The 23,316-nt window shown below is 36.4% G+C and overlaps 1 protein-coding gene across 1 annotated transcript; it reads right to left on the bottom strand.

The window, feature by feature from the left end:
* Nucleotides 1-910: 910 nt before the first annotated feature.
* kiss1ra (KISS1 receptor a) lies at nucleotides 911-12,642 on the bottom strand. Its single transcript, XM_066692307.1, has 5 exons — nucleotides 11,969-12,642; nucleotides 9,223-9,347; nucleotides 7,273-7,408; nucleotides 6,318-6,556; nucleotides 911-3,242 (listed from the first exon to the last, which is right to left on the bottom strand). Exons 1-5 carry the CDS (start codon nucleotides 12,213-12,215, stop codon nucleotides 2,868-2,870), a joined length of 1,122 nt encoding a protein of 373 aa, XP_066548404.1. The 5' UTR covers nucleotides 12,216-12,642; the 3' UTR covers nucleotides 911-2,867.
* Nucleotides 12,643-23,316: the final 10,674 nt, after the last annotated feature.

The raw sequence follows: 23,316 nt of genomic DNA, 5'->3' as shown, positions 1-23,316 counted from the left end.
TCGAATATTGTGATGATTTGGACATTTCAATCTTACTAATGTTATTCCATAATCGAAGAGGTGTTACTCTACTTAAAACCATCAGCAGTGTGGAGTAGTGGTCAGGGGTCTGGACTCCTGAGCGGAGGGTCGCGGATTCAATCTCAGGTGGGGGACACAGCTGTTAAACCCTTGAGCAAGGTACTTAACCTATTGCTACAGTAAAAACCCAGCTGTATAAATGGGTAATTGTACGTAAAAATAACGTGATATATTGTTACAAGTCTGCTAAGAAATATAATAATGGGAATCATTATATATAATGTGTGTTTGTATGTTTATGGACTGGGATTGCATCTATTTAACTGTTCTCTGAATAATATACAGATTCTTTTGTAAGAGAGCTTGAAACCCAGGCCCGAAGACTGAACTAAAAAATATATCTCTGCAGTATTTTTTAATCAACACCAGAGGTGAAAGTCTCTGAAAGGCAGCAATAACTCAGGATTCTCACATCATAGTGACAAGTAAAGGGAAGACAAAAGATAGAAAACTGAAAGAAATTACTGTCTAAAGGCCATTTTATATATTGTCATCATTCAGGTATCAAAATACTTTTCTTTGTGCTTTCAAAGTATTAACTGTTCTGTTCCCCATTGCGGAAAGGTTAAATACAAATCATGTAATCTTTTTATATGCCTGGTAATGAATTAAGCTTGAGGTGAATTTAAATTCCTATTTGAAGTCCTTTAGCTGATAGTTTCCACTGAAATTAGCTGTAGGGTACAGTGTGTTAGATTTTGAAGTGGTATTTTCACATTGCTTGCTTAAAATCCCAGATTATGATCTTATTTCATTGTCGAAAGTCTGAGTTTGTTAATTCACCCGTTTTGCATGCCCATAATTGAAGTTTTTTAGTATCTAAAAAGAATCCTAGTCTTGTGAAAGGAATGGGAAACCATTGATGGATGAAGTGGGAACATTCTTGAGCGTCAGGGAAATGGAGTGCAGGGGGTTCACTCCACTTGTTTCAGAAAACTGCTGTCAAAATGAAAAAGATTAATGAACTGACACAAAGACACATGGCTCTTTACACAAAAAGAAAGGTTAGCATTGATCCAGGTGTAGGTCTTTATTCTATTCATCCCAACACCTGCAAGTTATGTACTCAAGGAGGAGTAAGTGTGAACCTTAAATAGAAAAGCAATGTCAACATTCTCCATGCCTCATGTACTGTACCCTTCGTTGGGATATGCTTTCACAGAAATACACTGGCACAACACCCGGATGACTAAACTAGAATTCAAACTCCCACAAATTATAATTGATATTCAGTGGGCAGCCTTCTCTTTCTGCTGTCCTCACACATTGTAGGATTTAAATTGAATTTACACCAACAATGTTTTGATGCAACATGAAACATAGGTTGTGTGTAGACCTTTTGTTTGCAGTAAAAAACAACAAAGCTGTCCATAGTGCAATATGCTTCCTTTACAAAATGATTAAGGTTATTAAAACAAAAGTTGCCAAAACACATAATTACTGTTTGATACATGTTTTCAAACTAGGGGTCAATTAATTAAAGATTTTAGATTCTGATATAAGGGTATATATTTATTTAAATTTAATTTATTTCGTTTTTGTTTCTTGTTTAGAAGTTTTTCTAGTTTGAAACAATGAGGCATTAAGAATTCCCATAACTGTTTAATGAAACATTAAGACCCAACCAAGGGACAAATATTGCAAAATAAAATGTTGTACTTAATATTAAGACTGATAAGCACACAATCTGCAACCAGAGATATTGACATACAAATTGAATTACAGATACAGCAACTACATGAATCCAGAAACATAACTTATCAACATTTGTAAAATGTATCCATCTAAAAATATATTTAAAAATAAACGAGTGCAGGACCTAATTCTCATGGTCTACTAATGTAAGGTGCAATTGTAATTATAATAAATATGAGTTAAGTTTAGTATGAGTTATTTTTTTGTGTGTGAAAAAAAAATACAAATTGTGCATCACTTCAAATTATGTTAGCAATTTGCTAGTTTCCCTGTTAAGAAAGATGACCAGCTGCATATTCACTCATAAAAGGATAGAGGTGTAGAGGTGTAAATAGAAATAAATACTGTAATTTCCGGTGAAGTGACAGTGGCTGTTTCAGCGTTTTGCATCACAAATGCTGAGGTTAAACACGAACGTGATTGTCGTCTGGCAAATGAAAACAGTAACATGACATATGTTTTTATAACATGCATACAACATTAATGTAGGTTATTGCAAAGAATATGCCTTTAATAAGTAAACACTGAAATATGAAATGAAGTAGTCCATTCTGTTGTACATCAACAATTCAAAAACAAAAATGATGAACAATTCACCACCAAATAAACTTCAAAGGGCAATAGTTTTATATGTTTACTAATATGATTTACTCCATATTTCATTTCAAGGGATTATACTGAAAGAACGTTTTGAAACATTTGAAGGCTGTACTTTTCACACTGCCTTTTGAACTTGAGGTACTAATCCATCTTGAAGTCTTTTATTATTCAGCTTTCTCACAATAATCTCTCTGCATTTCTGTCACGTTGCCCTATAGGCCTGTAATCTCCCACCATTCATTCTCAGAGTGCCATTTTAGTTTAGTTTATATTTGCCTTAGATTAATTTGTCTTTCTCTGCTAGGATTTGTGTATTATAAAGTGAAGGTATATTTTGGCAGAATTTATTTTATGACTGCCTTCACACATATTTCACCCGTGGGTATCTAAACCCTAAACCTTTAAGTAAACATCTTTCAAGTCTCTTAGATTTTAAATAAATCAAGTTATGAAATATTGGCTACATAGTACAAAGAAACATTGTGCTGTATTCATTTCACTTCATTCTGGGTAACTTCTGTTGCAATAAACTTCATTTCTGCATTGACTGTCCCGGAGGTCAGACTGCCATCCCTCACTTTCCGTCTGAACATGAAGGGAAAGGCTTTTTTGAATGACTTGCGGAAGCTGGCGCCCATGAAGCCATAGACAATGGGGTTAATGGAAGAGTTGGCATATGACATACAGTTGGCCCACGTTTTAATCTTGTATGTGGCGTAGTTGGCTTTGTAGTTAGGGTAGAAAGACTGAAACAATATGAAGAGTTGAATGGGCCCCCAGCAAATGGTGAAGAGAAGGACTATTACCACAACCATCTTGGAGATCTTGCTTCTCATTGCAATAGTCCTCTCTGAGAGCAACTGGACCTGCAACAGGAACATAATTTACTGAACTAGTTTGTCCTACTCTTCTTTCCACAGTATATTAGGAAGATTAAGGTTTTGAGAACTGCATTTCTTTCCCTGTGTGTTTGTGATCACTGTCTCACAGTTTTACTGGGCTATGGTACTGTTCCATAGTTCAACCCTGATACCTAGAAGAACAGGGTTTGATAATAACCAGTTTTCACCAGCAATTTGGGTTTGATACATTGTACAAACCCCACTTATATTAAACATTAGGTATGCCTTACATTTACCCCAGTTTAGCCATATATAGGTCTTCCCGAGCAGAAACAGAACTTCCACTCATCACGGGACAGACATGTGGGCCTGTTATCTTTCTCTCCTGTCTGGTCTGCATAAACGTGCCTGTAGTTTGTAACTTCTCTAAGACTGTTCTGGAGATTGCGTCTTGAACCTCTTCCATGCAGCTGCTTGTAATAAAAACCTTTTGATCAGAGGTGCATCTCTCTCTGGATTTCTGTGACTCTTCAGTTGGCATCACTAACAGGATGGTGGCTTCGGTGTCCCAGACTATGGTGCCAGTACACAACAAGACAAAGGGTGAGTTTAGTTTTTTTCAATACCACCCTATTAATTAGCGTTCTGTACAGGTATCAGTGGTCACCAGGGGCGTCGTCCCACTATCAAGAATAAAGAGTGGAATAAGTCTAGAGAGATTTTCTGTGTTTCCAAGTTAAAAGGTCCTGGGTTTTGGGCTTTTGCCCTGCACCAGCTCCTGGGAGGAGTGGTGAGGTCATTTGCAGACAGGTTTACACAACAGTTAGTGGTTCGGACACTGTAGTTGTGATACAGAGACTGCAGTGTGATTGCGATTGCCCAAGTTGGGACTGGCGAACGCTACTGAAAATGATGGGTTTTTTTTCGCAGTGTGACTGCAGTTTTGCAGCGTATTGGTGTGATATGCGTGTTACAATCAATGAGGGTTACTTGGGTAGCCTGGGTCTGCGAATGGTGTTAGGATAGTGCCAGCTTTCATTGTTAAATCATCGGGGGCGTTAGTACAGGTATAGTATGTGTCTGTGTCTCTAATAGGGCGTCTGGGTTAGAGTCATGGATCCAGTCCGAAGAGATATATGATTTTCCACCCTGTTCAGATGGATTGCATATTTTGCAGTCAAGTGATAGAAGAATAGCAACTGTCATTGTACTTTCTACCAGAGTATTACATTGGATGGGAATACGGGAAAGAATTGGACACGATGTCAAAACTGAGGGACGAATCGGTGGTGGATTAGAAAGAATGAGTGGGATCGGCGTGCCACATCAGATCAGAGGAGTTGTTGGAAAAAAAAAAGAATTGTAACTAGGTGTTACAAATAAATAGGTGTTGAGAAAGTGTATTATAGAAATATATATATATATATATATATATATATATATATATATATATATATATATATATATACACACTATATACGTTCCAAAGTTTGGGGTCACTTAGAAATGTCCTTGTTTTCCATGAAAACATACATGGACATACATGAACCCCGGACTGTCTGACAACCTCCCACCGGTAACGAACTTTGATTACGGAACTGGATTACGAACCTGCCTTACTCCTTTTATATTTCTGCTTGCCCGGTGTTTGGCTCATTATTATTAGTGTTTTGTGTGTAGATAAGAACATAAGAAGAACATAGTTTACAAACGAGAGGAGGACATTCGACCCATTGTGCTCGTTTGGTGTCCATTAATAACTGAGTGATCCAAGGATCCTAGCCAGTCTGACTTTAAATGTTCCCAAGTTGTCTCTTCAACCACATTGCTGGGGAGTTTGTTCCAGATTGTGACAACTCACTATTAGAAGAAGTGTTTTCCTGTTTTCCATCTTGAATGCCTTGAAGCCCAATTTCCATTCGTGTCCCCGGGTGCATGTGTCCCTGCTGATCTGGAAAAACTCCTCTGGTTTGATGTGATCGATGCCTTTCATGATTTTGAAGACTTGAATCAAGTCCCCACAGACCATTTATGTTTAGTTAGTGCTCGAACTGAGCTAGGTTTTGTTTTGTTTGTTTTGACACTGTGCCTGCCATTAAGGGAAGCAATAAAACCACAGCAAGCCTGTTTTGTACCCTCTGCCTGCCTCCCTACTGTGTGTTTCGAGACCAGACCCTGCCTACAAACAAGCCCTTTTTGTGACAGGCCCCCCAGCCTGCTGCAATATATAGAGAAACAGGAATCCAAGGAAACTGCAATTACTCTGTAAAGGTTTCTTAGATATAGGATAAATAAATAACCAAGTGCTTAAGGAAATTATAATTTGGTCCTTTACATTAGGAGCTGTAATTTAACTTTAGCCAGTAATTTCCCTGATGAAGAGTTTGATGTCCCCAGTACTAACACAAAATCTCTAAAAAAAACTGAGTAGGTAAGCGATAAGTATTGATCAGTTCAATCTGGCTTCGGTAACATGTACCAGTGTAGATTGGACTTCAATGTCCATGCAGGCGGACACCTGTCTTAGTGCTCACACAAACTCTTTGTTAAGAAAATGATTGACTGTACACATTTCATGAAACTTACTTTCCTGAAGCACTTGGGAATCATTAGATATAATAGAATAATTATATAATATTGCAATAATAGGGAGGAAATTGTCCAAAAGCTGAAATTGCTGGGGAAAACTGGATCAGGGTTGAACTATGGCACAGTACCATAGCACAGTAAGACTGTGAGACACTGACCTTGTTTACACAAACACACAGGAAAATAAATGCAGTTCTTCAGAAAGAAATACAACATAGGTGGAAGAAACCATGCAAAAGAAGCCTCAGAACAAGATTCATTAAGGAAGTTCATGATGTTACTAATTGTATTAATGCCATGTCCAACTACATTGCTTTACATATTTTAATCAGATACATGGTACTAGACCCTTCAGGGATTTCTAACTGTTTAGGTTATTCTATCAAACTAGCTCATGAAAAATGAAGTAGATTGTTTGGGTGATTGAAAGTAAGCTGAAATAACCTGCTAGGGGGAAGACGGTTTTGGTTAACAAGCTTGAATGCTGTTTGGTTGTGTCATATGCTGTACCTGATAATTGTTATCAACAGGCTCTACCACTGGCTGCCCAACCCTTTTGAGCATGAAGGAGTAGCAGAGTGAGATTGTGAGGAGAGGCAGGAGGTAGACAGCTAGGAACTGGTAAAGCGTGAAAGCTTTCTCGTGGATCTTTGAAGGGAATTTCTCAATGCAGTAGTGTCTGGGCCCATACCAGTATCCATCTTGAATCTTCTGATACATGATAATAGGGGTTGAGAGAATAAAGGATCCTTGATTTAAAAGAGAAAGGGAGAAATTAACTGGGAAATGAAAGCATGCTGCAGATGAGCACCTAAAGCATTGCACTGTAAGGCATTCATAACCTGAAAGAGACATTCTCAAGCACACTCAGTGCACTGTTTATTGCCTTCAGTTGAACACAAGTGTTCATTTTCAGCTATAGTGTAACATAAATTGTGTTTTGGGGATCTGAATCTGAATGCTCTGCATGATGTCTGTTGAATTTAAAGGAACTAAACATTCTACCAATTGCATTCAATTAAGGTGTTCCTTCGGAGACAACTGAATTATCTGACCATTCTTAAACAGAAAATTGATTTCCTATAATCAGCTACTACCTCACTAGGCATTAATGGAGCATTAATTATTTGCAACCTTACACATGACCCCTTGGTTTTCCTTGGTTGTCTAAGACAGTTAATCAATGAATAGCATGAAAGAATTGTAACGAGACATTTGTGTCTTTGTGGGAAATTAAAAGATGCTTCCAGAGGACATATTTCAAATAACATCAGAAACAAATTACATTTATTTAGTAAAATACAGCATATTGAATGAATGTTCTTGCTTCTGGGAGCTTACACAGTCACTAGCAGAAGAAAGTTTTCAAAGGAAAATAATAGTGGCCAAGCTATGGAAGAGAATTTTGTATTAGGTAAAACTATATTTTAAAACATGTCAGAACCAGTACAAACGTCACACCTACCAATCCAGATACAGATGCTAACAACCATGGCAACCCGAGGAGTGCGATGGCGTAAAGATTTCAGGGGGTATACAGTTGCGTAGCAGCGGTCTCCACTCATTGCTGTGAGGGTGATACAAGTCGCCTGGACTGTAACCTACAAGGAAAAAAAATACGTTGAGCTACACTGCTGCCCACTGCACTGCACTGCATTGCTGTATGATGCCTGAAGAGAAGACATAATTCTGCATTTAAAAATATTCTTTGATGTTTAATAACAATATTATTTGACCATTTGGCGATTTTGAAATTAGGCTTATTCAAGCGTTTCCGAGATGAAAGGTAATTTCCCAACACCCTCTGGGGAACAGTTTAGAAATTTAAATTGAAAATACATTTTTAAAAGTGTACCAATACCTTTTCACAGTATTTTACAAAAATGTTTAATTGAATCAAGAGTCATCCAGTGTTGTGGTGGAGGGGTAAAGAAAATACAAAGCAGTTTCTGATCAGGGTTTTTCTAATGTAAAATAAATCCAGACCGAAGCTTGTCTTTAATGGTCACCATATGCTAATAGCAAATATGTCAACACATCTTATCAAATAGGTAGAACATACACAGTGTTTTCCGCATCACTGAAATGTGGTTATTTTTAAGAAAACTAGACCTTCAGCAGACATGGTCATTAATGACTACAATAGTTGGTAGGGATGAAGCTTTTCAATTAAGAGCAGAGGCCTGATGTTTCTGCTGTGGCTTTATTATGTGAGACCTCCCACTTGTTTTTCAGACCAATTATCCTTTATGTAAGTGAAGTGATAATTAGACTGATATTATACATTATACTTTAGAAATAAATATTTTTGAAGCATCCTTTTTTAAAGAACGTTGTTCACTGAGTGTTGCATCCTACAGATGCTGTTCTTTTGTACTTCCATACCACTTTTGGAGTAAATATGTGTGGTCTAGACTGAGATGTTATAGACAGTTATAACAGCTACATTCAGAAAAACACGTGACATCACACCATTTCAAGTGTAATTAATTTCATGTTATTATCTTAACTTGATTTCAATTTCAGGGTTTCCCGCAGCTATATTCACAAATGCGTGAACATCAAAAAACAAGTTTAGAAAACAACGTTTTTAAGACACAAGTGTCCTTGCTCTCGCTTCGCCTCCCGCTCTCATTCACAACTGCCCTGCTACAGTTACACCCATCAGCAAATGTGAAACAGACCGCCGCCATGCCTATGCAATTTCCTGGGGGAAACCCAAAATTCATTTTTTGTAGTTTTTATATTTGATTGGATCCCACGAATTAGTTATTTCTAAATAGGTTTCATTGCTTTAATTTGAAAAACAAAACAAAACAAAACGATGGACATACATGCAGTAGAAACACAACTGAATAATTAATGCAGTGTTTTTTTCTTTTATTTATTATATTTTTTTATGGAGAGGAAATTGAAAGAACAAGAATAAGTCATGACTTGTTAATAGATATTGAAACAAATGAAATAGATTTAGGTTGCTGATTACAGTCAATCATTTATATATATAGGTCTATATATTATATGATTTTAACATTTACTCTTCCTTTTCCATGTAGTGGTTCCATTTCTTCATAAAAATCTTCTATTTCCTCATGAGAGTGGTTTGATATAGGCTGATGGTGATGGTGATGGTGATGATAGATATATAACAGATCAAAGATGGACATAAGAAGTTATTGAATGGATCCCAAGAGACAAAAACACTACCACAAAGGATGTGGGAAGATGAAATCATACATGTAGCAGGTGTGAAATGGAAAAGAGAAGCTGTAGATTGAAGCAAATGGAGATATCTTGGGGAGGCCTTCATCTAGCAGTGGATCAATATGGGCTGGTGATGATGAAGATGATGATATAAACTTGGAATATATTCCCTCTGATGACACACAATAGCCTTTAAATTATAAAAATGTACCTGCTGTAAGAAGGCTACAAATTTGCACATAAAATCTCCAAAGATCCAGCTTGGCAGAGGGTAGAGTGTGGCAGTAAAGGGGACACAGCACACCAGAAAGATTATATCTGTAGCAGCTAGGTTAGCTAGAAACAAGAAATGAATGGAGAAACATGGTTTAAATCCAGATTACACTGTCAATTGAACATGTCTATATTTTCAATCCATACAATTTTTATTCTATATTGTTCATAAAAGCGGCTTGAACACAAGTGTATTCCTTTGACATAATCTCTGCAAGACAAGAGAAGTGACAATCAAATCCGTTTATTTTCTCCCACAGCCTGTTCAATCACTGGACAAGCACCCCACAGAGCATATGTGAGATGCCCTCAACATTTACAATTGCATAGCAGTTATCAGAACTCACTTACACAGATTCTGTGCCAGGAATTGACTGCAATCACATCAACCACGATTGCTGATCTACCCGGCACAATTTGTAAATTCATTGCTGCTTTCCATAAGGCAAAAGGTCACAAATAATTAACCCCACTCATATTTAACAATTTCTATGAACAGATCCAGAATAAAAAGGTATTCTCTCCTACATGCCTTTAACTTCAGCCTGTTATTTTTATATAGTTTGACTGGGAAAGTTCAAAGTGTTTTTCAGACTCAATTACATTTAGGAATCTTTTGTATATTCCTCAGATGCAGACTGAGGGCCAAGGAACTCCACATTTCAGCTGTCACAGTCTCTAAAAAGCCATTTGCCTACGATTCAAAGAGCCTCAATAGACAGGCACATCTTTAATTAAATAACTAGTAGAAAAGGAAACCAATCCAAATCAATATGCTTGAGGGAGGGCATCTTTGGCTGTGTCTCAGGGATACCTTTCCCCACTTCTAACAAGCAGTTGCTGTGACCTCTGATCAGGAGAATTGACACTTGGGGGATTTGACAATTTCCAATAAATAATATATCAAATGTGCATGAATATGAAAGAGACTTGTATATTTGACACTTCACCGTCTCTCATAAGACACATCAAATAAATGTTCAGTGGTGCTGGTGTTTTATGCACTGAATACAAGCATCCGATTGTTTTAGCAAGTGCATGTATGGAGGAAAAGGATGTCATTTGTCAGGCTTTGAGACTTTGTGGGTGCTTTTGTGTTACATTCTTTCTATAATTGCTTATAAATACATTTTTTCACTTCAATAAAGTTAGTGTAGCAGGATGTGACGTCAATGATTTTTCCTTTTTGTAGGTTTTTTTTGTTTTTGTTTTTTTTCCCAAGATTAAAGAAATGTAGCTCTTTCAATAACAGAGCATAATGAAATATGTCCTAGCCTCTCTTATCTATAATTTGCATGCTATCCTTGCTTTAATCATGTGATGTAAAAGGCTTGGGTAGAGTGACCTCTCTTGAGAAGTTCTGGATTTTCTTGTAGGTTTTAAAGTAGATGTAAGGCACAAAACATTAATCTTAAAAGGGGGTCTGACCCTCCTGTGGAAAGGCAAGGCACACACTTGCAGAATGCTGTGAATCCCAGTATAAACCCTAATGCACCGACTTCTCTTGCTCTGGACAATTTGCAGAGAACACGACTAAAACACACTCAATTAAAATGCAGTCCCTGTTGCCATAGGAACACATACAGAAAAATACACCTAAATTACCACATATTAATACGTGTGGTTATAAAAGCATATTGCCTTACAGTTCTGTGCTACACTGTTTAATGTAACTTCATCTTCATAAAAATGTATAATTGGTGGCATAACAGGGGAGACTACATGTCTGAGCTCAGCAGCCCATGACTGGGTTAGCAGACAAATCAGAACGTTAGTAATCAGTAATTTAGAAAAAAATAGTCAGAATCCAATTATTTTATTAAATCATGAAATATAAAAGTCTCATTGTTCATATAAAATGTAAAATTAAATGCATGTCATACTGTAAAGGTCCCTGAATAGTAAAATTGTTAACCATTTGACGAGTTTGCAAAATGGTCTGACATTATAGAAAACCCAAAGAACGATATGGATTCTCTCTCCTCTTACAAGTTATTGTATGAGCTGGTTACACTGGTCTTACGTTTCACTTTTTCTTCTTATCTACCCGTTTCCATTTAAGTATGACATCATTTGTAACTCTGTAACAATTTGTAATTATAACAAAATTGCATGACCTTACATTTCTGTTTTAGAAACATTTCAGATTTGCACGGTTTGCTTGTTGTTTTTACTGTACATTTAAAACCCCTAAAATGGTGACAAATGTTGCTTCAGCAGACTTCTCTGGACTCCACACACAACTTTCTACACCTCATACAGTACATGCTTTACTATTATTAGTAGTAGTAGTAGTAGTAGGACACTTCAGCATGGATGGTGTAATAAAGCAAAATGGAAATAAACAGATGTTTGTTAAAGTATTACAACAGCACAGAATATCAAGTCACAAAACGACAATACACAAGGAGGTTGGAAGTTATTACACGACTTTTGCATGTTCACATAAATACACAATTAACCAATTAATGCAAGATGTACAAGCAACAAAGTAGATGTGGTTAATATCTCCATTTTTTAAAGTAGTCTCAGCACTTTGAAAGCAAGCAATTCTTTATGGGGTAGAAGATGCATTTTCTATTTTAGAACAAAAGAACCCCTCCACGTTCATAATGATGTGTTAAATGAAATGCGGACATCAACACACACAGTGCGGCGCACCTTCACTCCGGGCTTCTGCTTACCTATATAGAAGTTGGTAGCAGTCCGCATCTGTCTGTGCTTGGAGATCACATAGATGACTAACGAGTTTCCAATAAGTCCCACCAACATAATAAGAGAAAAGAAAAGCGGTACCAGCCAGGCGTCTGTGAGAAACGGGGGGGAGCCCTCCTCACTCCTCAGCACAGAGACATTCACGTCTGTCACATTCATGAACAGGTCGGTGATGTTTGACAAGATCTCTGTTGGAAACGTACTCATGTTTGCCATCTATGTAGGTTTTAATCCAAAGTACGTCGTCAGAATAATACATGCAAACATACACATGATATACATACGTGTCGTTACACTAGAACAGAATTGGGAAAAAAAGTTTGCAACTGCATACTTCAGCTTGCAGTGAATCCACAGTCAAATGCCGACAATAACCCCATTTCAAACACTAGAATGTCGCATGTTCTTTAGTCCTTTGATGCATGGATTGTGGATCTTCTGAAACAGTGCGCTCCTAGAAATGACATCCACACCACTAGACTTCCCAACGACTGCTGCCTGGTTTCATCTCTGCTCCTGAAGAGTTTGCAAAGCCATTCCCGTCCAAGGACCCGAGCTGCCTGGCTTTATACTGAAAGTGCACACACGTGGGCTATGCATTCAGAGGAACCGGCTGATGTCAGGTTTCCTAGCAACATCTCTGCTCTGCCTGCTACCCATTTCTGTTTGGCACTGGCACCAGCAGCCTTCCCTATATCTGGTTATAGTTTGTGTATTTTAAAGTAGGACGTTATCACGCAGAGTATGCTTTTGGATTGCATGAAAGGTTATCCTGTCTCTGTGTGTATTTGTTTTTGTCTTAATTAATCAATTAGCCAATTAACCAATTACCGAATTAATCATTAGTTGTAGTATTGTTATTATTGTTATTCGAGTATAAGTAGTAGTAGTATAACATATATAATCTTATAATCTAAGTTCTGTCTGATAAAACGTGCAATGCATATACCTTTCATTGATTGGATCCCTTCATCTGTCTGTAGGCTACATGCTAAGGTGATTTGATGTCTTGTAATTTTACTGGCAGGTTGAACAAGTGCCAAAGCTGATCATTCGCCTATGGTTTATTATGTCAGTGGCTGAAGTGGCATCTAATTAGGGCACAGTGACATTTAAGTGAATTAAAGGACCTGACTTTCAGTGTTGCAGTGTGATACCTTGAGCTGTCAATCAAGTGGGTCTAAAGAATCAATAAGTAATCAACACGAGAATGAGACAATGCAGCTTCATGATTAATAAAAGGGTTTCAAACCTTCTTCAGACCTTTCAATGTGTTGCTTTTTCTTTTATTAAAGACTACTACAACTGCAAATGTACCTGTTCAATTTACAAAATGTAACAATTTAACCATTTACAATATAAATTTAATATATTTAAATGCTAACACTTTACAATAATGGACACCAATTCTTAATGAATTAATATAGGAAAGACATAGCAATAACAAATGAATGCCTCATGCACTTCCACTGAGTTCTGATGTTGATCACATGTATAAGCCCTAACCTCAAACTAGTCTGTCACCCTATCCCTAACTCTGAAACTGACCCTAATTCCAATAAGCCTATCCTATACAACCCACCCAACCCTAAAAAACTCCAACCCTATCCCCCAACCTAATCCTTAATCCCAAAACCCAATTCCAAAAGCCTAACTCTAAAAACCCACTCTTCCCTAAAAATGTCCAACCCTATCCCACAACCATATTCAAACCCCAATTCCAAAAACACTAACTTTAAAAATCAAGCTTCCCTTCACAAAACTTGGACCCTATGCATGGAAATAAATTATGAATATATGAGTATAATGCAGGAACATTGAGATACCGACAGTACCTGAAAGAGCCATTGCGTCTTGGGGAGTCTGATTATTTTGAAATTGGGTATATTGGGTTGCGTATTTCCAGTCTCCTTTTCTCTGGAGCTGTCAAGAAATGTACTAACTGACTCACAACCTGTTAAAACAAAGCTGTATGTTTTCAGAGAGACGTTAGCATGGATCCTTATAGAAATACATAATGACACTAATGTTGGCCTTTAACCTTCAATCGCAGTTACATGCAATTCAAACTAATTAATATCGAATACAGCATGCCCTGACAACAGCTGGTTTTTACCTTGACAAAAATAGCTATCTGAAAAAAAAACAAAAAAACTGTGACTATAAAAGCACAAAATGTCTATTGTTTACTGTTTTACATAATTATTTATCACAATAATGAGCTCCCACCAGGATTTTTTGTGAAAATAAGATTCTACATAAAAGCTCCTCATATCCACCTCAATGTGGGAGGTCAAGTGCTCTGGGATTGAGATGTACAGGTGCCAAAACAAGAAGCAGGCCATGAGAAGAAAAGATCTGCTCGAGCTTTGCATTGTTTTCACCTGAAATTAACCTACTTATTTGGATGAAAGAAATCATTAAATCTGATTAAGCATAATGTCTCTCATGCTGATATAATGAAAAGTAATTATGTGTCACAGAAGTGCTGCTGTGATTACCTCCTTTCAGAAAGAGATATGTTAACTGATCATGTAAAGACGAGACTTCATGGGTTCCATTTGACACAAAATTGTGATAAGGATCTCTAAGATGAAGCTGAAAAAATGCTTTGCCATTAGGTAAATCCTGTTGAATATTTTAAATATAATTTAGCTTTGTATATATTGTTATTACTGAAAACCTTCCTTTCTTTGTTCTCTGTTTAGAGTCATTATCATGCCAAATCGTATAGGTTGTTTATATTTTCCATGTAGTAACTATTTACTTGGAAAGTGTGATCTGTGGGATTCTGAAATAAAACTAGTTAAGCTTCGCAATGTGTTGCTTTGTATTACAGATTTGTATTATGTAATGAGCATTTTTTGCATTGTTAATATCATGTTTTTTTTTTCTGCAGCAAATGCTTGAAGGCACGTATTTGGTTTTATGACTTTTGTTATGCATTGTTTTCAATTCTGTGCCCTCAGGAATGACATTGACCTAAGGCAGCAATTCAAAAATGAGAAGTAGGTAGCAACACTATCATTTTTAGAAACGTTTTAGTCAGGAGTAATTACATCCCAATATCTATATTATTAATGTGACTGCTACTGACAGATATTTTAATTAGTTCTGAATTAATCAGGCTCTTGTTTAGAAAATGAAGAGGCAGTGAAAATAAGTGAAGCTATTGCTGACAGAAACACCAATTTCCCCTCTTGGGTCACAAAGAGCAGTTCACTCTTGCCTGGAAAATGCATTGCCATTCTATCAAGAAAAACACAATTTGTGGTAGATTTTATTACGGATATTTGATTAAGTCTCCTTTCTCTTGGGATGTAGGCACAGGCACCAAAATGAGTTTGTGTGATCTGTATCATATTTATCTTAACAAATTATGTAAACAAAACAGATGCAAAATCTACATGTTAGTATGTATGTGTATATACATATGTTATTTAAACAATACTTCAGTCAAGTTTTAATCACTCTACTTCCCTCCTGGTAAAAAAGCAATTTAACTGATTTTTTAATTGCAGTTTCGTATGATTTAGCCACCTCTTCCAGGCCCACTAGTCATGTTCCTTATTATTGTATTATTTTGAGCCTTAATTCAATCTATCAGTCTAGCCTTTGTTGCTTCTAGGCTTTTACTGAGACAGGTCTGACTTAAGAAAGTGATTCATTAGAGTTATCAACCAAATGTAATTTATATTTCTGTTCTGAGCCTTAACACTGACTGAATTGTCAGACTTTAACACGTACCCCAACCTAGCCATTGGCTTCATCTAACCTCAGTTTAAATCAAACCCTAGCTCAAGAAAAATAAATAACCTTAATAATCTGTCATTAGGCACAATTTAAATTTAACACCTAACTTAATCTCTCTCTCTGTTAAATCCCTGGTTCACAGGACTTGTCGCCCAGTCCTGTGTGGTTTTATTTCATGCGGGGAACCTCTCTCTTTTTCCCATCGAGCTTACACCCATGAAAAGTCCATATCTGACATAAAACATATATGCATAATTAACCAGCAAGAAACCTTTTTATAAATGATAGAATTTCACACCACAATCCTGCAAACATTAAGTGCTGATTAATTGCCTGAGAGATTAATATGTCTGAGACAGAAGCATTTGAAATACTTTTAACTTAGGCTACTCTTTTATCATTATACTAAACATTCATTTTCAAATTCCATTAACTACATTAGTGGCATTTATGTTTTCCTTGACTTTCCATCATGCTTCCTTATTGCCTGATACATGAACATCGGATCTTTTCTGAAGACTTTATATGATGGGATGAAAATGCCCTTTCAATTATGTTCTTTAAAGAGGCATTGTTGAAACCAAAAATATGGTGTTTGCTTCATTATGTTTATCATTAAGTTATAGCACTATCTAACTATGATAAAGGAAACATTTTAGTTTCCAAATTTAAATGAATGTGGGTTCTCTAAGTAAGTCTAACCAATTTAGTTTTGGCACGATTGACCTGAAACTAAAATAACCACAAATTGTTTTATGACACCCAGTAAGGATGGTGAACTCAAGCTTTATATTCTCTAAAGTAAATTGACATTTTCTATTACTCTCTTTTTAAATAACACACAGTAATAAGAATGACCAGTCTGACATTAATGTCCTATAAAATGACTGCATTTATTTTGGGCAAATTGCAAGGAAATTTGCAAAATATCCAATATGAAAAAGACTGATTAAACAGACTGTACATATTATTGCATTGAACACATTGGAGGTCATCCTGTTTCTCTGTCATTCTCAGTTTAATAAGGGCACAATATCTTCTAGACTGGTGGTGGAGAATTGAATCACCTGTTTTCCATTATGTCCCTTAAGCACTGCCTAAACTCTGAGTCTCTTTATTGTAAGAATCTAGGCCTTAAGGAACAAACTTTAATATCCATTTTATATTTAAAAAAACATATCTAGCCTTTAATCCTTCACCTTCTTTGGATACAGGTATGGCTTCACATCAATTATATATGTTCTTGGTATATACATTGGTTCAGAAATATATCAAATGAAATAAGCATAATTCAATATTTGGATTAGAATTGGGTGAAGCTCCATGTTGTGCTAGGTTTAAGGTTTAGTTACTTAGCAAACATGGACTTACATTGGTGTTACAATTCTGTACCTTCTGCTTACACACTATTTGGATGTTAGATTGGATGCAGCTTCACGTTGTTGAGTTGGCTAGCATTGGTGTTCTAGTTAGTAGTCGATCAGATACAGAATGAATTTTTCCTATATCCATTTATAAATGCCAAACTGCAAAAGTGAATAGCCCACACATGACTTTGTACATAGTGATTTCCAGGCAAAAATAGTTTAATCTGTTGTTACATCAGTGTAATACTGTTTTAAACTCTTCTGTGATAAGATCTACACCATTTCAGAGAATGAGAAAAGGGAAAGAGTTGCCCAATAAACTGAAAATTAAATAATATACGCTTACAGATATTTTGAGATATGATGGTTCATGAGCCTCAAGCTGTTTAAACAGAATTAACAGTGATACGCAGTCAGTTTATTTTGGACATTAGATCACAACTCCAGCTTCTGTTTTCAATGTGTTTTAAGGAATGATTGCTCCTGGCGCTTGACTGGCCATCCTTGTCTATCAGTTTCTGTGTTTGCAGAAGTTTGCTTTGAAGCAATGGTGTGAGTAATTGCTAATGAATATGGAAAAACCCTTTCCCAATAAGGTTTACAGTGGTATCTTTTTTACTGAGGCAGTTATTACACTTTCTCCATATTTAATCTATTATGTGTTTCAGAATTTGAACAGATAGAAATTCTGAGACACATAAGAAAATTAACAAGAACAAATACAGAAAAGAAGAACCATCTTAGACTGGATTTAAAAATCAACTTAATAATGAGTTGTTTTAATACAAGGTTCATTGTTTAAAATTAGAAGGAAACATAAAGTTTCATCAACATGACTTAATATCTTGTGACCATGCGTTAGTATTGATTCCAGCAGATACCATAGTAACAACTGTTAATATTATTAGTAAAGATTATTGCTTTTATTTTTAAAATTACTATATTATTTTATACAGGCAGATTTCAGTGAGTGTTCTCTGTTATTGCAACCTCTAGCCTCTCTTGCTTGACATACAATGCATATATTTATATAGCATCCTTAGGAAAAAAAAAATCAATTCAACATCATGAATCTGAGAACAAAATGTTCTTTACTGCAAAACAGTTAAACTAATTTGACTAATTAGTCAAAAGCTAATATTATAAAAATAAGAACTTCTTATTTGTATTAATTAAAATAAACTGTTCTACACATATGGGATACATTCAACTGGAGTCAATGGTAGTAAATATTAATAGTGTTAAATTATCCATCATGGTTGAATTTCATTACATGTACAAATTAATCATCATCATGGGACAAATGCAAACATGTGCCTTGAATGTGTAATAGGTACTGTGATATTTCCATTTTTTTTTTTTCACATAAATACAAATTGAAACTTGAATGTGTATACAGTTCTGGAAAAAATTAAGAGACCACTTAACGTTGATTTCTGAACTTGTAGTTGTCTCTTAATTTTTTGTATATATATATATATATATATATACACTCACCTAAAGGATTATTAGGAACACCATACTAATACTGTGTTTGACCCCCTTTCGCCTTCAGAACTGCCTTAATTCTACGTGGCATTGATTCAACAAGGTGCTGAAAGCATTCTTTAGAAATGTTGGCCCATATTGATAGGATAGCATCTTGCAGTTGATGGAGATTTGTGGGATGCACATCCAGGGCACGAAGCTCCCGTTCCACCACATCCCAAAGATGCTCTATTGGGTTGAGATCTGGTGACTGTGGGGGCCAGTTGAGTACAGTGAACTCATTGTCATGTTCAAGAAACCAATTTGAAATGATTCGACCTTTGTGACATGGTGCATTATCCTGCTGGAAATAGCCATCAAAGGATGGGTACATGGTGGTCATAAAGGGATGGACATGGTCAGAAACAATGCTCAGGTAGGCCGTGGCATTTAAACGATGCCCAATTGGCACTAAGGGGCCTAAAGTGTGCCAAGAAAACATCCCCCACACCATTACACCACCACAACCAGCCTGCACAGTGGTAACAAGGCATGATGGATCCATGTTCTCATTCTGTTTACGCCAAATTCTGACTCTACCATTTGAATGTCTCACCAGAAATCGAGACTCATCAGACCAGGCAACATTTTTCCAGTCTTCAACTGTCCAATTTTGGTGAGCTTGTGCAAATTGTAGCCTCTTTTTCCTATTTGTAGTGGAGATGAGTGGTACCCGGTGGGGTCTTCTGCTGTTGTAGCCCATCCGACTCAAGGTTGTACGTGTTGTGGCTTCACAAATGCTTTGCTGCATACCTCGGTTGTAACGAGTGGTTATTTCAGTCAAAGTTGCTCTTCTATCAGCTTGAATCAGTCGGCCCATTCTCCTCTCACCTCTAGCATCAACAAGGCATTTCCGCCCACAGGACTGCCGCACACTGGATGTTTTTCCCTTTTCACACCATTCTTTGTAAACCCTAGAAATGGTTGTGCATGAAAATCCCAGTAACTGAGCAGATTGTGAAATACTCAGACCGGCCCGTCTGGCACCAACAACCATGCCACGCTCAAAATTGCTTAAATCACCTTTCTTTCCCATTCAGACAATTCAGTTTGGAGTTCAGGAGATTGTCTTGACCAGGACCACACCCCTAAATGCATTGAAGCAACTGCCATGTGATTGGTTGGTTAGATAATTGCATTAATGAGAAATTGAACAGGTGTTCCTAATAATCCTTTAGGTGAGTGTATATATATATATATATATATATATATATATATATATATATATATATATATATATATATATATATATATATTATTATTAATCAAATATATATATTTGAGGAGTTTTGAAAATGTGCAGTATAATTGTGAGTCTATTTATTTCAAACTGGTGTCACTGCTGGAGCACGTCGGGGTGTTTAAAGCAGTTGAAGGATCAGAGAAGCAGCTGCAGAGCATAGCTTAGTGCTGAGCTGCTAAAAGGTGCTGAGATTGTATGAAATCATGAGATACATGTTAATTCTGCTCGGGTGTACTTGTTTTTTCACCACTCAGATCTCAGTAAAACCATGAAAACAAAAGCTATCTGCCACTTTATGAGTATATAAAGCCTGCAATTAACCAACATTTCCACCTCATTGCCAATTTTAAATTGCAAACACAACCCTCGCTGATGCTCTCCACTGGAAAGCTGGTTTTGAAATTAGCAATCAGAAGGTTATGGCCTAACTGTCTTAATGACAGCATTTGCAAATAACACATCTATAAAATACTTGTTTAGAGTAAATTTTGCATTAAGGTTGATGTTTCAGTCAGACATGTACAATAGCTGGATACTGATCTGTGCTGGCCTTGCACAATATGGTATATAGGATGCACAGCTCAAAAACATGACTGATTTTCATTATAAGTATATATTGTGTGGTTATCTTTATTTTCCAGTCAACACAACTTCAGCAAGGATGCAGTTAACATCCACATGTTTGTATGTGTTATGGTAATCTTGTTAAAAGTAAATATATCAGTATGGGCAGAACCAGAAGTAAAAGATGCATCATCCTGAAATTACAAAATAATATTAAAATACTTTTCTCTGCACCTTAGAAGCTATGTTACTAAAATGTCTCCTTTTGAAGAAATAGTAAGAAGCTGGTTTTGTATTGATTGCTAAATCATATGGCAAGTATCCCTCTGATGTAATATTTTAGTGCATTATTTAGACGTGCAATTTTCAATGTCTTACTTGGAAAAAACATTTAAGAATATTTTAAAAGTCCTTTTGCATAGTCCTATAGCAACAGAGATCACATTTTCAGTCAATTTAAACCAATTCATTTTGATAAAGCAATTACTGTTACATTTTCAATAATTCTGCAGTTTAACCATGGAAATTCCATAATGATTTATTGTATTTAATTTGATTTACTCATTGATTTTATATACTTACTTTGGATAACTAACCAATATTTAATGATATATATGTTCATTTGTATCATGTTATTACACAGTAATTACCAAATCATTACAGGATAATAACTCAAATATTGTCATAGTAACACTACGACATGTAAGTTTAAACACAGTAAATGTACCAACATTTCGACACACTAATTCTAACTGTGGTTTCCTTTTAAAACCAAATGCCATTGCTGTAAAATATCTATCCACTACTAGATCCTTAGAAAACCTCAGATATATGGAGAAGGAGTTAAGTTCAATCCATAATAGGTTATTTTATTCATTTTTCATCAAATCATCTAACAGACTGAGAATGGCCAAAAGAAATGTATTATGGAATTTAATTCTGAGGTTTGAAAGGAAATATCTAGTTCAACGTAGAATTATTCATTCATTTAATGTGCATTGAAGCTGACCTGCACTGTGGCCTTAGTCAGATGGATTGCAAACACATTGAAGGATTGACCTATTAAAGTCACCAGCCGTCTTGATTCTTTTTTGAGAGGGCTTTGTTGTCGATTTGGTTTTGCACATGCATTTTTGTTGTGCTAGTTTTTACATTTTGTTAGGCATTAGGTTATTCTTTCTGACAGAACATCATTTTCATCATTTAAGTTTTCATTTGAAAATTATTTGTTCAATATTTCCATTGCCAGCAGAAAATAGTACAACTTGTTTTAGCTTTTGTTATCTGCTTTTATTTTCTTTTACAATTCCTAGTTTGTGGTTTTCTTTGTGTGTCTATCATTCGACTGCACTAGCACTGTATAATAAATATCACTTCCTTTCACCGTAACTCCACATTTGTGAACTGTTCATGAATCTCAAAGTACAAACCTGTATCCTATCACAATTTATTGTCAGAACATTTTTAACCTTGACCAGTCATACACCCACATTTTGACACAGGTTGAGGTTTCATGGCAAAAATCAATATCATGTACAGATAAGATTTTAATTATTCATAAGGATAGACTGTATATTTACTGTATATTTCATATCAGATTTCTGTTTAGAGAATACACAGTCAACTTTTTTAAGTGTTGTTTTCTTGTGTGGAGATACATATCTGCCCTGAAGCAATTTTCTAAATGGTAAACCTAATTGAAACCCCAGAGGATTGTGATTCATCAAAATCCATGATGGGGTGGTTTGTATTGTTCTTATTTATAAACTGACTTGGCCACTGGCTGCCTCTCTCTCTGTCTCTGTCTCTGTCTCTGTCTCTCTCTCTCTCTCTCTCTCTCTCTCTATATATATATATATATATATATATATATATATATATATATATATATATATACAGTGAGGGAAAAAAGTATTTGATCCCCTGCTGATTTTGTACGTTTGCCCACTGACAAAGAAATGATCATTCTATAATTTTAATTGTAGGTGTATTTTAACAGTGAGAGACAGAATAACAACAAAAAAATCCAGAAAAACACATTTCAAAAAAGTTATAAATTGATTTGCATGTTAATGAGGGAAATAAGTAGGGATTTTGTCCCTCTCCTCTTTGCAGATCCTCTCCAAGTCATTAAGGTTTCGAGGCTGACGTTTGGCAACTCGAACCTTCAGCTCCCTCCATAGATTTTCTATGGGATTAAGGTCTGGAGACTGGCTAGGCCACTCCAGGACCTTAATGTGCTTCTTCTTGAGCCACTCCTTTGTTGCCTTGGCTGTGTGTTTTGGGTCATTGTCATGCTGGAATACCCATCCACAACCCATTTTCAATGCCCTGGCTGAGGGAAGGAGGTTCTCACCCAAGATTTGACGGTACATGGCCCCGTCCATCGTCCCTTTGATGCGGTGCAGTTGTCCTGTCCCCTTAGCAGAAAAACACCCCCAAAGCATAGTGTTTCCACCTCCATGTTTGACGGTGGGGATGGTGTTCTTGGGGTCATTCCTCCTCCTCAAAACACGGCGAGCTGAGTTGATGCCAAAGAGCTCGATTTTGGTCTCATCTGACCACAACACTTTCACCCAGTTCTCCTCTGAATCATTCAGATGTTCATTGGCAAACTTCAGACGGGCCTGTACATGTGCTTTCTTGAGCAGGGGGACCTTGCGGGCGCTGCAGGATTTCAGTCCTTCACGGCGTAGTGTGTTACCAATTGTTTTCTTGGTGACTATGGTCCCAGCTGCCTTGAGATCATTAACAAGATCCTCCCGTGTAGTTCTGGGCTGATTCCCCATCATTGATCATGATCATTGAAACTCCACGAGGTGAGATCTTGCATGGAGCACCAGACCGAGGGAGACTGACAGTT

Source organism: Amia ocellicauda, chromosome 19 (assembly GCF_036373705.1).
Source record: "Amia ocellicauda isolate fAmiCal2 chromosome 19, fAmiCal2.hap1, whole genome shotgun sequence".
Taxonomy (NCBI): domain Eukaryota; kingdom Metazoa; phylum Chordata; class Actinopteri; order Amiiformes; family Amiidae; genus Amia; species Amia ocellicauda.
This window is presented reverse-complemented; position numbering and strand designations above follow the sequence as displayed.

Bases quoted from the DNA above. Each gene is read 5' to 3' on its own strand.
- kiss1ra (XM_066692307.1), bottom strand. From the start codon at position 12,215: ATGGCAAACATGAGTACGTTTCCAACAGAGATCTTGTCAAACATCACC. The intron at 9,348-11,968 runs GTAAGCAGAAGC...TCTTGTTTCTAG, and splicing joins TGCTACCAACTTCTATATAG to CTAACCTAGCTGCTACAGAT. The intron at 7,409-9,222 runs GTACATTTTTAT...TTTTCCTTGTAG, and splicing joins TTGTAGCCTTCTTACAGCAG to GTTACAGTCCAGGCGACTTG.